The 17,980-nt window shown below is 39.8% G+C and overlaps 1 protein-coding gene across 1 annotated transcript in view; it reads left to right on the forward strand.

Annotated features, from left to right (window-relative positions):
- The window catches only part of stard8 (StAR related lipid transfer domain containing 8), an 89,574-nt gene extending 85,669 nt beyond the window's left edge, over nt 1-3,905 (forward strand). The window contains exon 14 of the mRNA XM_069893027.1: nt 251-3,905. Within this exon, the coding sequence (XP_069749128.1) occupies nt 251-347 (97 nt within the window). The 3' untranslated portion in view covers nt 348-3,905. The remainder of the gene's footprint in view (nt 1-250) is intronic.
- Nucleotides 3,906-17,980: the final 14,075 nt, after the last annotated feature.

Raw genomic sequence — 17,980 nt, forward strand, 5'->3', positions numbered from 1 at the left:
ATTCATTACAAAACATCAGTCCTATAGAATATTACTCTTGAAGATATAAATTAGTCTCAACTAATTTCATAATGGCTATTCAGATGATTGCTTTACTGGAGCATGACGACTGCTTGAAATAAATACTGAGTGAAATTATAGTGAGGGAAACATTAGGGATGTGATTGAAATGTAGATAGAGTGTACTTTGAGAGAACACATCATTTTCTTGTTCTCAACCTTTCTTGCACCTTTTCTATTCATTTTCCAGGGGTAGGACTCCTGAATGGTACAACAAGGTCTCAGGATACCTTTGTGCTGTCGAGGTTGCTCGGATACGAGACTCTTTTCTGCCATCAAACTTATAAAACCCACAAAGGCTTGTGAGATAAATCTGAAATGAACTGACACTTCAGGGAGATGAAAGATGTTGATTTTGAGTATTCATTGTGGCAACTGTCTTCGAATAGCGATTGGTTCTTCTACCTACACCGAGGAGACAAGTCATATCACAGGTTCAGATGAAGATGCAAGCGACGTGGGAACATAACTGCTGAATCCTACTCTTTCAACCTTCCCATCATCAACTATTTATTTCAGAAATCAAATTTCTTGGCTCCAACTTCTCCTTGACTTTTAAATGATTGTAATGTAAAAATACCACAATAGATTTTTGTGATGTGGTTGGGAGAGTGATTGCCTTGAAGTGGAGACTGTTGTACGCTTGTATGCAGTGTCTTGGTTAACTTTTCTTGTCTGTTCCTATGGCTTTGACCGCCTAGTTGCTGACATTCCTACACCCAAGAGTTTGGGTTAAGACAAACATCTTAATTTGAGCTCAAAAGTTCGATTTTTTTTTTATTATCCAGCTTGGTCTGGTGTGAATTATTGTAAATGCGTTCACAGTGATACTTCTTCCAATGCATTCAGCTGGAAGAAAACAATATAACCATAGAGTCATACAGTACGGAAGAGGCCGTTCAGCCCAATTTGTCTATGCTAACCCTGGACAAGTTCCATTTGCCTGCAATTAAATGAGAAGAAGTGGCTTGGAATGTGGTTGAGGGGCATTGTACAATGGCATCTGAAAATGTGAGCGATGTAGAATTCAACATCCAGTGTTTTGTTTTTGTGTGTTTGGGGAAATTTGAGAGAAGTTGTTAAATTGAAGCTGAGTAATGTATTTAGTGCATTTACTGTGGGATTATATCAGATGAAGTGACGTAGTCTGTTCTCTGTACCAAATTGAATATTTAAATAATTTGAAGTTATTTTTAACCTCATTATTTCAATTTTTATGGGATACTGAACTTTTATACTAGACTTTCAAGACAGAATACTTTAACACGGGGCATCAGGTACAGTATTTCTTATGTACTTCAAAAAGGATATGTCTTCGCTTCCCTTTTTCTGGTCTCTCTGTGCAAATAAAACTCTAGGTCCTAACCAACCCATGTGGTTCTGAAAGCAAACACAATGTTCCCCTTCCCCCTTGGCTCTTGGCTTAGACTTTCCATCTATTTGTTTGGAACTTGACCTCAGGACTTGAAATCATCTTGATCCTTCAGCTTCTGGATATCTTCCGGAACTTAGAGGATTGGTGGAACTTGGACATTTCATTACATTTCACTTTGTTGATTTAACTTTGCCATTTGAAATTGCCATTTTAATTATCTTTAGCAGTTTCTGCTTGTTTCAATTTGTCCTGGGCAAACCATACCTGCCCATACCATAAATGCAGCCGACAGAGTTAGGTTTTGCAGTCTGACAGTCTTGGAAGCAAAGTTCAACAACAATTTCCTGGTGTTATTCTAGTTATTTAGTTTTAAATTACAAAATGACTGGAGGAGAGAAACCTTGTGATATGTTGAAAGTATATCTAATCCATACCCTTCTAGTTATTTTTACCACTGGTTAGTCCAGTGTTGTAAATAGTTCCTTGTTGCTGGGGCCTGCCTTTGACAACATTCTCAAATAGGAGAGTGAATCCTTTGTGGACCCTGTAAGATTTCGATCTTCTGCAATTAATAATTTTTAAACCTACCCTTTTAAAGATTAGAGGAGCCCAAAGAGACTCTCATCTGCACTTCAATGTTCAGATAATGAAGAAATGTCTCTCATCCCACCTGGAAATTTTATTTCCCTTGTATTATCTTCATGTTTAATTTTCATATTTCATTCACAATTGTGGCATTTTTACTTGGCTGAATGCGGGAATTATGTTGGTAGCAGATCTGGGATGCAGGCCATAGAAACAATGGTTAAATGTTTGCCTTTTTGTGATGTGCATAAATTAAAATTTAGTTGTAGAGATCTTGAGACAAGAGATCGATAACACATAATGGATTTCTGTAAATTCCACTATCTTCGAGAATATAATTTGCCCTCCCTATTGTTGTACGAGCAGACTTGGTTGTTTAAAGCAGTACAACTCTTGTTCCTTCACTGACTATGAAGATGCTGACCTGAGAGCTCTTTCAATGAGATTGCAGTTGCAAAACATTATAATTACCCTCTGTGATTGTCCCCCTGGTTCTGTCAGCACCTGGAAAATTTACTTTCAGTTCAACTCAAAATAAACCAAAAGCCAACAAACTGTTCAGAGCCAAAACAGCTTGTCAAGTGAATTCAGGCTGCGGACCTGCCTCTTACTTAAAGTGCACGTGTTCCAAGTTCAAATCCTTGGCTAGGCCCCTAGGGTAAAATAATGACAAGAGGCATGAGCTTGACGGATGGATCTTTATTGCAGTTCCCAAATTTATTTGTTCTCAACTTGCATCTAAGAGCTAGAAGATGATCAAGCAGACCTCAGGAAGGCTAGACTCAACTTTTAAGTACAATGAAGCAAAACTAATTGGTTCAACAGAAAATTGAGGCTAACTGCACAAAGAAGGAGGTTGGAGATGTTGCATTCCTGAACATTAGCGATGCAACCAGCGGTAAATTCTAATTATATTAATGGAGAAATTATTTGTAGCTTCCTGATAAGGTCTGAACCTGCCCCCAAAGCAAATGTCTTCATTCTGTGAATGGACATTTAAGTTTGTATTAATAAATGTGAAGTGGTGTAATGATGAAGCAAAATGCTATAATTATGGAAATATCTGACAAAGGAAGATAGTTATGAAAGAATTATGAAGGGATATTCTGGTGTTTTGGTTGAATAATTTAAGGAACTAGTTATACAGATCATTTTGAACAATCGCATGCCTGGCATATATAGCTCATGCCGTGGTGGGTCTTACAAAGCGCTTTTCTCAGCCCCAGTCCTTCTTTCACCTCTGATGTTACAAGCTGCTCTTCATGAAATGAAGAAATGCAAAGGGCATTATATAAAAGAGACATTGGCAAGTTTTTATTGAGCTGGCATTGCTATGAGTGAACAATACAGAGTGATGCTCTCACCAGAGAGCTGGGATAGATTAGTGAGAAATCATAAATGTGATTTTAGGGTATTTTGTTCATTGCAGTTATCAAATGGAAAATGTGCAGCTAGCATCCACAGTTTGTATAATTCCACTGTTATTGTTACAATGTTGAATTCTCGGCGGGAAGAAATGGACACAAGGAACGCTCTTATGCAAAGAGTACATGTATGTTCTGCTTATAGATATTGAAGACGGTGGAATATTGTATCGGTGAGAAGTGTGTGTGAGTGAGTATTCAGGGAATGGAAAGTCTGTAAGAACTTATAAGGCACAGATTCTATTTAATATTGACAATACGTCTGATCTCAGGTATTTAAACATATGAGTTTTGTTGCCAACTGTACATATGTTGTATTCCTGCAAAATATGTGCGCCCAATGAGAAATATTTGTATGGGAAGTTTTTTTTATATTGTCATATATTAAAAAATATATATTTTTCTCAACAATCTGCTCAGAAATGTGCAGATCATTTAAATAAACATTGCTTCAGACAGTCTCTGAGATCTTTCTTTTCACTATAAGGAGGTTGCTGGAGTGGTAGTGATGTCTTAGACTATAAATTTGGCACTGTGAACTATGTGAAGCCAGATAACCTCAGTTGGCTGGTTTCAACGAACCTTTGCCATTTATCAGCTGAAGTTTCCAATCTATAGATTCCTGCTGGAAAATTTACCTGTGTGTGTGGAAAATAGCGCTGTGATTTTTGAATAAAAATGTTGTATTAAAGGCAATAAGGAGGCGGCACGCTTAGTGCAGCAGTTAGTGTAACTCTGTTACAGCTCCAGTGACCACGGCTAAAATCCGTTGTCCTCTGTAAGGAGTTGGTATAGTCTTCCCATGTCTACTTGGGTTTCCTATGGGTGCTCAGTTTACTCCCGCCCTCCAAAATGCACCAGGGTCATGTCAGTTAGGTATAATTGGACAGAACTGGCTCTTGGGCCGAAAGGGCCCTATTACTGTGCTGAATGCCTAAATTTTTAAAATTGTTTGTAGATTGCATGTTTTGAAGACAAGACATTTGTGTCATACTTTGATTCCTTTTGAGTTTAGCCCTGGAGAAGGGTTGGTGTAAAAAATTGAGAAGGAACCTATTATATCGGGGTTTGGGAGCAACATTGGACTCCTACGACCTGCCAGCTCATATGCTCACCTCTCTACACCTTGCCACAAGAGATCTCATAGAGGATTAGGTGGAATATTCAGCACAGACACACCATTCAATCCAACCAACCCATTCGAGCATTTATGTTCCACTGGAGTCTTCTTCTGTTTTCCCTTGTCTGAATCTATCAGGGTAAACATTTCCTTGCTCCTTGGACAGACTCACCTTGCTCTACCCACTGAATGCCTTGGGACCTATGATGTCTGCTTTTTTCCTCAAGTGACTACCCTCCTTCTGAATCCATTCTGTCAAAACCTTTAACAGTTTTAAAAGTCTCTATTAATTGGTTTTGGCTACCCTCACATTTTGGTGGTATCCCTGTAAATCTTTTCTGTATCCTCTCTCATGCAATTTAATAATATGGAAACCAAAACCTTGTGGCTCTTCCATGTAGCCCAAACAAGGATTGGATAAAGCTTAAGATAATTTGCCTCCTTCTAAAAAATTATACATTTGGAATCTTTAGTTTGTTTCTTTGTTGGCCTGCCAACCTGTTGTAAAGTCCAGTGATTGGTATATTTGAACTCATCTGTTCATCAGCCCATCTATTCTTGCTACCACAACACAGCACCTATGTGTTCTATGCTGAACTTCATTTGTCAAATGATTCCCAATTCTGCAAGTATATTATGTCTTTTTACAGTTTGTTGCACTCCTCCTTAATATGGAGTATCTCGCCCACAATTAGGATCAAATGCATCTTGATGCTTTGATTCCAATCTCAATTGCTAATGTGAGTGTAACTGTCCATGGTCCCTGCATTGATCTTTGTGGAAAATACTGCCTCACCAGGTATGTTTATGCCAGATCTCTGCTCTTTCTGGGGTTTCTAGTTTGCCTCACTCGACAGGTGCCTTTCCCTGTGCTTTACAAATGAAATGACAGTAAGAGCCTTCAGCCAGGTTTGTCCCATTGTTTTGGCCAAAAGGTGAGCCAGGCCAAGAGTTAACATGAAAATACCTAGCTAAGGTTTTTAACAAGGGCATTTACATGAGGATTCTATCTGTTCAAGAATTCAACTTTGCCTATGATAGATTCAATCGACAATAAGAAAGACTTGCTCCATCTGAAACTTGTTTTCATACATTGAAAACAAGGCAATGGGGGGCGTGGCAAGATGGCATAGGGAGCGGACGTGCATTCCCGGTCTCCCCCAGGCAGTTATATAAATACCCGTTTTAAGAATATTTCTTTTCTGTTAAAAGTCTTTGTTTTGTTTATCAATTGTTTTTAGTTTAAAATGGCAACAAAGATTAAGGAAAATAGAGTTCAAATACAGAACAAAACTACACTCTCCGACTTTGGAAGAAACTTGGCCTACTTGCCCAGACAGAACCACGGAGTCAAGGCTGGAATTTTCTTAAGAACGGAGCTCATTAATTGGACTGTCCGATAAGCTGGCCTTGGACACCCCTCTGAAAGATGGTGATGAATATTGATTTGAAATGTTTTATGAAGATAAATTGCAGTAATTGGCATTGGTTGCCCGTGAGTTTTAAAAATCCAGATAACATTAAAGTTTATTAGTGATTTTTTTTGGATGGAATATCGGAAGGATGAATTTATTATCTATAAATACAGAACAAAATTACATTCTTTGACTTTGGAAGAAATTTGACCTATTTGCCCAGACAGAGCTGGAGTTGGTGCTGGAATTTTCTCAAGAACAGAACCTATTAAAGTTGATTTCGGACTCCTTTTTGAAAGATGGCGACGAATGTTGATTTGAAATATTTGAAATATTTTCTGAAGATAAACATATATATGGAACTCCTTGACCTGCAATAAGGTTTATCAGTGATTTTTTTTGGATGGAATATTGGAAGAGTGAATTTATTATCTGTGAGTATGCATACATTGCAAACAGATTTTAATAGTTTTGAAAAGGTTTTTTTTAAACTAAACAACAAGATCAGTTTAATATTGAGAAAATTGGAAAAAACGGAAACTTTATTGTTAAATTTGGAAATTCAGTAGAAAGAAACTATGAACAAGATTGATGATTTATAAAATTAAAGTCGAAGGAGCAATGTCCAAGAAGAGTTAAAAATTTTGGATAAGTTTTTCTTGAAAATAAACAATAATTTCAACTTAACATTGAGAAGATTGACAAAGTGGAAAATTTGGTATTAAATTGGGAAACACAGAAGAAAGAACTTATGAATAACATTGATGCTTTAGAAGATCAAGACCGAAGGAATTATGTTCAAGAAAATTTTAAAAGATTTGAAAAAAACTTTTTTTTGAAAGTAAGCTACAAATTCAATTTGAGACTGAGAAGAATGGAAGATTCGGTGTTGAACTGGGATGTTCAGAGGTGTTTTAATTCAGTGGATGAAATTCAGGAAGACTTGAAAAAAAAATTTAAAAAAAACTTTTATTGATTGTAAACAATGTTTAACTCAGTGTTGGGAGGGTGGAAAGGGTACAAAATTTAATATCAAGTTTGGATTTTCAAAAAAAAGAGTTTATGAATAAGATTGGTTAAATTGATGGACCGGGGTTTTATGGATATAAGAAATGATGATTTTTCGGTTTATACATGTATTTTGTCTGCCTTGTGGGGGGGAGGGAGTGGTACTTCTGCTCCCGAAAGTCATATGCCACTTGTGGTTTATACCACACCCATTTGGGTTTTTGGGAATTAACCACCACAAGGTGGTTTCCTAAGGGGTTAGGGGAGGAGGGGGGGGGGTGAAAATTTGAAAATTATTTAGTATCTATTATGTAATATTATACTAAGTCAATTTGAAATGAATGTATGGAGATACTATAAATAAATTTCGAAAAAAAAGAAAACAAGGCAATGAATCTTAAATAAACTGGGAATGTAATTATCCCACCTTAAAATATTAGTGAAACACCACACCCAAATCTGACACACCTGCTAAACAAAACACTTCTACGATTACTCAGGGGGCTAGATTGTAGAACAGAGTAAAACTTGAATTGATGACCCACAAACTAACATTATCAAAATTAATTACAGAAGTTTTCTCTTTTCATTTTTATCTAGATTTGAAAAAAATGTTTGTTGTAATTTACTTTCCTTAGGAGATCTCAAGAAGTAGCTGGAAAAAGGAAAAATAAATTATACTGATAAATAAGAGACCTACACTGACATGTCTGTCCATGATCTTAACATGCCAGGTTAAGGCCACATGTAAATTGGAGAAACAGCACCCTGCTGGCAGCCTCCAACAAGATGACATCAATATTAACTTTCCCAAACTTTACCCCCCCCCCCATGCATTCTCTCACTCCTTTCTTTATCCTCAGCCCATCACCTTTCCTTCCTCCAGCTCACCACCCTTCCCTTTTCTTCTGTTGGAGAGCATCTTTCTCAGCTCTCTGCCCCTTCTTTACCACCTCCCAACCCCTTCCTCATCTTCTTCTCCCTTGCATCCTATCTACCTATCCCCTACAAGCCTGTGCTCCTCCCCTCCCCCACTGAATGCTCCAATGTTGGCATTCCTGATGAAAGGCTGAGGCCCAAAATGTTGACTGTCTATTGCTTTCCATGCTGCGAGACCTGCTGAGTTGTGTAGTGAAAAGCAATAATACTCCTATTTACAACCTATCCTATCACCAACGCCTTTAGTGCCTGTTCTCCATTTGTCTCTTGAAACTATTTTGCTTGCTTCAATATCTTTACCCAATAACATATTTCACTACTGGAGCCAAAACCAAAATCAGAAAGAGCATCTGGGGAGGAAGAAGATTGACATTTCAGGTTGTAGAATCTTCATTAGAACCAGAAATGTGAGAAAAGATGGGCGAGTTTTTGAAAATGGGCAAGGGGTGGTGAGCAGCGGGAATAGTTGTGAGAGTAAGGCCTGAGTTCTCAGGATAACAATGACTTTAACAACTAGCAGCTAGAGACAGAAGGGGAAAAAAAGAAAACAAATTGAAGAAACAGAAAGATACATTCACAGGTGAATATGTTAATTTCTTTGGAGACGCACGAGAGAATGTACATGCAGGAATCTAGAGCCAAAAAGCATCTGTTGGACGAACTTAGCTGGCCATGCAGAACCAGTTCTGCCGTGAAACTTCAAACCAGTGTTTTTCTCCCACTGATGCTGGTCGACTTGCTGAGTTCTCCCAACAGATTAATTTTCGTTAAATTCATTGCTGAGCTTCTAGGGCTTCAAGATGCCAAAACAGAAGATGAGGTCCCATCTATCATTCCTGTTGGAGATATGTAGAAGAGTGAAGACGTCCTCTTCCATTGTTAGAATGGAAGTGGGACTACAGAGATAGGCAAGCTACATGTTTTGCAGTCACTTAATCTGTGCTTGGTGTCTCCGTTGTAGGGGAGACCACCTCGTAATCAAGTTGAGTGAATTACTGCTTCACCCGGACAAACTCTTTGGATCCCTGTATAAAACTAAGAAGGAATCATAGGTAATTGGGTTCAATTCTATGATAATAAGACTTAAATATATGTATTCAATGCCTCAGCCTCTATGGCTTTCATACGATAAGACAATTTTAGAAATTCATGATTCTTTGAACCAACCTCATCTCTATCTTAAATACGTGTAGGGCGGCACAGTTAGCATAGCAGTTAGCGCAAAGCCTTTACAGCCCCAGCGATCAAGACCAGGGTTTGATTCCCGCGCTGTCTGTGAGGATTTTGTACTTTCTCCCCATGTCTGTGTTGGTTTTCCCCAGGGGCTCCGGTTTCCTCCCACCGTTCGAAACATGTTGGGGGTGTATGTCAATTGGGTGTAAATTGGGCAGCATGGACTGAAAGGGCCTGTTACCATGCTGAATGCCTAAATTTAAAAATTGTATGTCTCAATTTAAAATTTACATTTAAATATTATTCTGGAATGATATTCGCTAGTCCATATTCATTCACAAGGGGAATTAAGCTCCCAGCATTTTCATTCTTATGATCCTGAGAGCAAAAATAAGTTGAATGCATATTTTATATCAAGTAAAAGTCAAAATTTTGTATTTTCTTTGCATTTTCCACTCCACGGTTTCTTTGAGGATTTTTCTTAATGAACACGCACTGGAGTAACAGATCTCTGCTGCCACCTACTGGAGAGCATGGTGAAAACAATCAAGTAAACTTTGGGGTGAATCTCTGAACAGCGAACCTAAACACCATCTCAGTGATGCTGTTTGACCACTGCATTCCTCCAGTAGACCGTGTTTGGCTTCATATTCCAGCTTCTGCTGTCTCCTCAGTGTCTCCATTCGGGGTTACAAGTGATCAGCTCAGTTGGAGGTGGGCAATGCTACTTGAACAACCCGTGTAGGCCAGTATCTTTCTTTCATTTATTTAGTAAGATAATGAAAAATAGTGAATTATTTGGAGTAACAAACAAAGATTGAGATCAAAGTGATATGTGTGTATCTACTATCTCACAAGCATTAAGCTTAATCTCTGAACAGACAGAGTTAATCTGGATGTTCTACCCGAACTGTTGGACTTTGTTACACTTTATGCACAGAATTACTGCTTCACCCGGACAAACTCTTTGGATCCCTGTATAAAACTAAGAAGGAATCATAGATAATTGGGTTCAATTCTATGATAATAAGACTTAAATATATGTATTCAATGCCTCAGCCTCTATGGCTTTCGTACGATAAGACAATTTTAGAAATTCATGATTCTTTGAACCAAGAAGTTCCACCTCATCTCTATCTTAAATACGTGTAGGGCGGCACAGTTAGCATAGCAGGTTACATGGTACAATTGTTAAAGTGGCACCAAACTATTTTACATGTACTCGGATGTTAAGTGGGGCAGCATCCAAATCTCCTTTTCCAGGATAACAGTATCTCCCAGCCTTTGCACATACAGAGAGCTTCTGCCATTCACAACCCAGGCAGTGATGAGCCTTTTTGACATTCCTGGATTACAGAATGGTGGATGTGTAGGGGGAAATGCAGCGAAACATTGAGACAGCTATAAACCCTGTGGACTGTGAAGATATGCTTCAAAAAACTTGGACTATCTTAAAACATGCAGATTAATGGAAGAGAATGACAAAATAAAATTTTGCATTTGGATTCTCTTTTGGTCACCTTACTACAGGAAGGATCAATAAGATTGAAAGAGGGCAGGGAGATTTGCAAGTATGTTGCTGGGACTTGAACAACTGAGTTCCAGGGACAAGTCAGGGGACTTTATTCATTGGAGTGCAGAAAAATAAGGGGAGATTTGATATACAAAATTATGATGGGTATAGATAGAGTAAATGCAAGCAGGCTTTTCCCACTGTGGATAGGAGAGGTAAAAATTAGAGCGCATATTTTAAGGGAGAAAGAGAAAAAGTTTAAAAGAGAACATCAGGGGATCTTCTTCATGCAAAGAATAGTGGGAGTGTGGAATGAGGTGCCAACTGAATTGGTAAATGCAGGCTCAATTTTGACAGTCAAGAAAATTTTGGACAGGTACATGGGTGGGAGGGGTATGGAGAGATATAGTCTGGGTGTAGATCAGTGGAACCAGGCAGATTAATAGTTTGGCTCAGAGTAGAAGGGCTGAAGGGCATGTTTCTGTGCTGTAGTGTTCTGTAGTTGTAATGTCAGAGGTGGTACTGTTCAGTGCATTCAGTCAATGCCAGCTCTCAGCATTCCCATAGGGTTGTAATATCTATTCTCTCACAAATACCATCCCTGCCTCTGATTCTGCTGCCACTTATCTATAAGGGGTAATTTACAGCAAGTCATGTGGGATCAAACTGAAGCACCCTGGGAAATGTGACCTCCTTTAAAAGAGATGTGAAAAATTTGAGTTAAAATGTGGAAGTTGGTGCACAAGCATTCATTGCTACGGTCACCTTAACAGCCATTGTCACTGCAGTCCTTGACCTTCTCTAATGTTTAATTGGGATGACAGCAGCGGTAAATTTCAATGTGGGAGTCATTATGAAAGCATAGACGTCTCATGAATTGTTTCCCATCCAGGCTTCAGGTGCTTGGATACAATCCTTGGTGTGGTAGGCCATGGAGAGTCCTACCCCCCTCTTCCTTCCTCTCTCAGAAGCTTGTCCTGCTATGTGCACCTTCTGCTCAAACTTCCCAAAATCCTTGGGCGGCACAGTTAGCTGAGCGATTAGCACACTGCTCTCTCAGCACCAATACCCTGGGTTCGAATCTGGCATCATCTGTCAGGAGTCTGTACATTCTCCCCATGTCTGCGTGGGTTTCCTCTGGGTGCTCCGGTTTTCTCTCAACCTTCAAAACGTACAGGGGCTGTAGGTTAATTGTGTTGGGGGGTGCGTATTTGGACAGCATGGGCTCATGGGCTGAAAAGGTCTGTTACTGTGATGTATGTGCAAATTAAAATTAAAATGTATAAATTAAAAAAAATTATAAGGCAAACTGCCACTAATTTTTCAACATCAGCTGCTTGGTGCAAAATCCTAAAGTTAACACAAAGTCCTTCAAGATCTATTACTCCACATATTAACATTTACAAGTTAAATAAATGCTCGGAAATTAATGAAATAATTGTCAACAGCAAGAAGTCCAGCATCAGTTAACCAGCAATCAGTCAATTTTAAGAATACTATTGAGGAGGAGCTGTCATTTTCTGTGATTGAATGCACAGCGAGCTGTGCATGTGTAAAGGGGTCTGCACAGGTGGGTATGCCATCAGGCTAACCCTGTCACCGGAATGGAATCCAATTCACTTTGTGCTCCAGGAGTGATTGCATGTCATACAAGCAATCTGAGTCTCCAACGGGATCTTGTGGTTTCCAATAAAACAGATGCTACTGAATTTTGTTTCAGCCACATAGTGTGGACTATTACTGTAGATTATGTTTTGTGGGTGAAGAAGAAAGATAAATCATCAGACTAATGTTGAATTGAATCTTATTGTTCTTGCACGTTTTGTTATATATACAATTTAAAAAAATATTGAATTGTTTATTGCCAAGGATACTGAGATACAGTTAAAAGCTTGGTCTTGGCTGCCAGACATGCAACTCACAGAGTCACCTGGCTCAGGGGCCATTTTGATAAAGATGAGCATTATCATACACAGAAGTACATACACACCATATTTCTATTTGCTGCAACCAAAAAGGTACTGTTATGAAAGAAAAAACTACAGTAATATATGTTAGATTTTCCCAGTATGAAAAGAGATATTAAGTATAAAAGAGAGATAAATAATTTTTTCAAGTTGTTTTTCAACATGTGGACTGACCGATCTTTTGGTGGTCTTGGATTTGTTTATGGTTTGGATGGTACGGAGAAGTTCAAGAGCCTGGGAGTGAGCTGTTCAGAAAAAAAAACTGTTGTTGAACCTAGAGTTGCTGGCCTTTACGCTCCTGTGGCTTTTTCGTGAAGGTTGCAGTGAGAAGAGGTTGCAACTAGAGTGATGGTGTCCAGTCGCTCAGGTTTCGATTTTTCAATGCCCTTGAACTGTTATTTAATTTTCTGACAGTAGGTGGAGCTTCTGTGTTGCAATCACTGCAGGAAGTGCTTTCAATGACAAAGCCCTTTGGTTCCCAACAATTAAGATCTTAGCAAAGTTGGGAGAGAGTTATCTTCAGCAAATATAATCTAGGGATTGAACAGTCCCTTCAATTCTCCATGTCACATTAATCTTTTATGGTGTGCAGTGACATTTGTGCTTTCAAATATGAAAGACATACTATTATAATTCCAACCATTTGGGAATTAGAGGAAGTCGATATAGGGGGAGAATGATTGATGAAAATCAGAACAAGTTGTCATTGGACCAGTCTCCACTGATGCAGAACATGACCGGAAAAGCAGTCAAAAGAGTTATAGTTTACCCATATCTAATTTTGCTTTTATAATTTTTCTTTAATTTCTTCACAACTCTCCAGAAGGAAGTAACATTAGCTTGTGTAGACACTGCAGCCAGACATTTGATCCTTCTTCACGTGTATTCATCAGCAGTGGCTGTCACCAGCTGCTTCGTGCGCAAGGACCCTAGATTCATTCACCATGTGCGGGATAGCGAAGGGGAGAATGGTGACATTTGACCGGGAAGATATGAAGAGGCTGTTTCTCAGCCCAAGGACCCACAACCAGAGGGCACGGTCTCAGGATTAACTGTACGCCACATATGAGAGGAAATTCTTTCATCAGAGCTATAAATTTTCCACAGTTTGTGACTATGAGTGTGAAAGGTTGTAGTCATACACATAAGTACACAGTACAGATGCACTGAAATTCTTGCCACAACAACACAAGATACACCGATAACAATGGTATGCATTAAATTACTACAATATGACACGAGACGGAGAAAGAGATAATAAATACGAGGAATAGATAAATAAATATTGACAGTTGCAGTTTTAAAATGTGATATTTCAACAATTTAGACAGATCTTTTGGTGATCCTCGAATTATTTATGTTTAGGAAGGGTTCAAAAGCATAAGAGCTGTTCAAAAGCAAAAACACTGTTTGCTGGATTTCAGGCTTCTGTGCCTTCTACCTGAAAGAGATAGTGAGAAGAGAATGATGGGGAATCCTTTATAATGTTGACAGCTTCCTTGAGGCAACGCCTCACGTAGACATCTTCAATGGACGGGAGGTCCGTGCTCGTGATGGGCATGGCTAGGTTTGTCACTTTCTGCAGCTTTCTTGAGCATTCGAGTTTCCAAACAAGGCTGTGATGTAACCAGTCAGGATACTTTCCATAGTACAGCTGCAGACGTTTGATAGAGAATTCAACCATTTGCTAAATCACCTGATACTTCTTGGAAAGTGGAGGCATTGGTGTGCCTTCTTCAAGGTTGCCTTGATGGGCTGGTTGCAGGAGATGTCCTCCAATATGTGGACTTCCAGGAACTTGAAGATATTCAACTTCTCCACCTCTGTCCTACCAATGAAAACAGGTCAATTGGCCTCCCCTTCCTAATTAAACTCCCTAGCATTGTAGCCCCTGATTCTCGATCTCCATCCTATATTTTGATTCATCATTATTCAGCCAGCAATGTTGGTGTAGTCAGCAAACCTTTCCCTTTCAATGGAGCTGAACTTGATGTCGCAATCGTGAGTGTAGCTCAACCTCCACTCACATACCAGTTTAAGTAATCCTTATGCTATGCAGGTGCTCTGCAAATAGTAAGGGATTGCTTACGGTCGAATGTGGGTGGAAAGAAAAAGATTGAAAACCACTGTTTTGATGTGTACAGTTTCATAACTCCAAAGGAAATGGGCCAATGACATTTTTTCCCAAGCAAATTATTTCTCTAACAATTGGGACTAGAGCAATGATTCTCAACCTTCCCTTCCCACTCACATACCAACTTGAGCAATCAGTTACTAATCACAGAAAACCGATGACATAGGGATTACTTAAAGTGGTATGTGAGTGGAAAGACAAAGGTTGATAATCACTGGTGTAGCAGGAACCGAGGAGGGGATGAAGCACACATCCTTGAGGTGACTCTGTGTTGATGGTTGGTGAGGAGAAGGTGATGTTCCTGATTTACACTGACTAATGTCTGGTGATTAAGGATCCAGTTGCAAAAGGAGAAGCAGAGTTCCAGATCCCTGAGTTTGAGCATAACGCCTAAATGGTACAATGGTGTTAAATGCCGAGCGGTAATGAATGAACAACAACGTGCTATAGATATTCTTGTAGCCCAGGTGACCTAACGCAGAGTGGATAGCTGGCAAGATGGCAACCGCTGTTGGTCTACTGTGATGGGCAGGAAAATTGAAATGAAGTGTATGGGAGGGAGATAGATCAGCTCATGGAGTCGTGTCACACCAACAACCTTGCACTTAACATTAGCAAAACCAAGGAGATGATTGTGGACTTCAGGAGGAAGTCAGAGGAACAAGACCCAGTCCTCACCGAGGGCTCAGTAGTGGAGAGGGACAAGAACTTCAAATTCCTGGGTGTCAACATCTCAGAGGATCTGTCCTGGAGTCTCCTTGTTGATGCAATCATGAAGAAGACTCACCAGTAGCTATACTTTGTGAGGTATTTGAGGACATTCGGTATGTCACCGAAGACTTTCGAAAACTTCTACAGATGTACTGCAGAGTGCATTCTGCCTTGTTGCATTACTATCTGATATGGAGGTGCAAAATCTCATGACAAGAATAAACTCCATATGATTGATAACTCGACCTGCACCAGACTTCACTTCATTGAGCACATCTACATGAGGCGGGGTCTTAAAAAAGCAGCTTCTATCTTCAAAGACCCCTACCACCCAGGCCATGCCCTCTTCACTTTGCTACCATCGGGGAAAAGGTGCAGGAGTCTAAAGACGAACACTCAATGGCACAAGGACAGCTTCTTCGCCGCTGCCATCAGATTCCTGAATAATCAATGAACCAAAGACACGGCCTTACTTTTTGTGCACTACTATTTTATTATTTTTGTAAGCTGGTTCATAATATGAATGTTTGCCTTATGACGCTACCACAAAACACCGAATTTCATGACTTGTTCATGACAATAAATTCTGATTCTGATTTCAGATCTTTCCTGAGATAGAGGAGTTGAGTTGAGTTACTCCATCACCAATCACAGTGGACCGCTGATGCTCAGTTAAAGCGAGTTTTTAAGGCTAAGATTTATTTTGCACATTGCTGCCAATACCCTCATGAACTCATGTGTCTGTTGCACCTTGGTGAGGAGAAGTCCAGCTGTGCTCTGAAGCAGCTCACGCAGACAATATAATCGTCAAACTTCTACAAAGCTGTGTGGTATTGCCACTCTGTTGAATGGGATATTCTGAAAAGGTCCTGCAGTTCAAAACTGGACATCCATGAGGCACGGTGCAGCTTCTGCAGCAGTAATGGTGACAATGACATTTCAGCGACAGTGACACGACCCTCTGATGGTTTAGCAGAGCCATAGACAAGGGTAGGAGTAGGTATAATGGTAAAGTGTTTCGCTGGAGAATGGCTAATTACGATGGGATTAGTGAGAGTAAATTGGGGAAATATTCTTGGGGACAAGCACAGGAGTAATGTGGAGGATGTTAAGGGATCATTTACGTGGGGGTCTGGATAGATTTATCCCACTGAGAGGGAAAAGGTGGTAGGAAACGGGAGCCATGGTTGACAAAAGAGGTGGTTAGGAGGAAGAAGGAAGCAAAAGTCAGCAAGGTTTCGAGGAATTATATGGTAGCCAGGAAGGAACTTAATAAAGGACTGAGGAGAACTAGAAGGGAGTACGAGATGGCCTTGGCAAGAAGAATTAAGGAAAACCCGAAGCCGTTCTCTGAATATGTGAAGAAACAAAGGATGATGAGAGTGAAGGTAGGGTCACTTAAAGATAAAGGAGGGAATATGTGCCCGGAGGCAGAGGAGGAAGGAGAGGTCCTAAATGAATATTTTACTTCATTGTTCACCAGAGGGAGGGACCTTGGTCAATGCGATGACAGCATAGAACAGGTTTATATGCTGGACCATATTGAGGTTGAGAGTGAGGAAGTGAATCCTCTTAAAAGCACTAAGACTGATGTCTCCAGGATCAGACAAAAAATACCCCACATCACTATAGAAAGTGAGGGAAGAGATGCTGGAGTGTTGGCAATGATCTTTACATTCTCCCTGGCCACAGGGGAGGTACCAGAGGATTGGATAATGTCAATTGTAGTCCCCTTGTTTAAAGAAAGGTAATAGGGAGAATCATGGGAATTATAAACCAGTGAATCTTCCGTCAGTGGTGGGCAAACTATTGGAGAAGTTTCTTAAAGGCAAGATTTACAAGCATTTAGAGAAGCATAGTCTTCTCAGAGATAGTCATTCTGGCTTTGTGAGCTTGTGGCTCACAAACCTAATTGAGATCTTTTTGAGGAAGTGACAAGAAATTGATGAAGGTAGGGTGGTAGATGTGGTGTATTTGGATTTTTGTTAGGCATTTGGCAAAGTCTCCCATGGGAGACTCATTCAGAAAGTCATGAGACTTTGGATACAAGGAACCTTGGCTCTGTGGATTCAGAAGTGGCTTGCGTGCAGAAATCAGAAGGTAGTTGTAGATGGAACGTATCTTGCCCAGAGGTCAGAGACTAGTGGAGATTCACAGGGATCTATTCTGGGACTCCTTCTCTTTATGATTTTTACAATGACATGGATGAAGAAATGGAAAGATGGGTCAGTAAGTTTGCAGATGGCATGAAAGTTGAAAGTGCTCTGATAGCGTAGAAGGTTGCAGCAGGATGTAGACAGGATGCAGAGTTGGGTGGAGACAGAGTACAATCTGGATAAGAATGAAGTGATGCATTTTGAATGGTTGAACTTGAAGGTTTGCATGGTTAATGGCGGTTTTCTTAACCGTATGGAAGAACAGAGGTCCTTGGGGTCTACATCCATAGATCCCTCCAGGTTGATAAGCTAGGGATTTTCTCTTTGAAGTGAAGAAGGATAAGAGGTTACATAATGGATATCTACAAGGTTATGAGAAGCATAGCTTGGGTGGACAGCC

The sequence above is a fragment of the Narcine bancroftii genome, chromosome 8, assembly GCF_036971445.1.
Source record: "Narcine bancroftii isolate sNarBan1 chromosome 8, sNarBan1.hap1, whole genome shotgun sequence".
NCBI lineage: Eukaryota > Metazoa > Chordata > Chondrichthyes > Torpediniformes > Narcinidae > Narcine > Narcine bancroftii.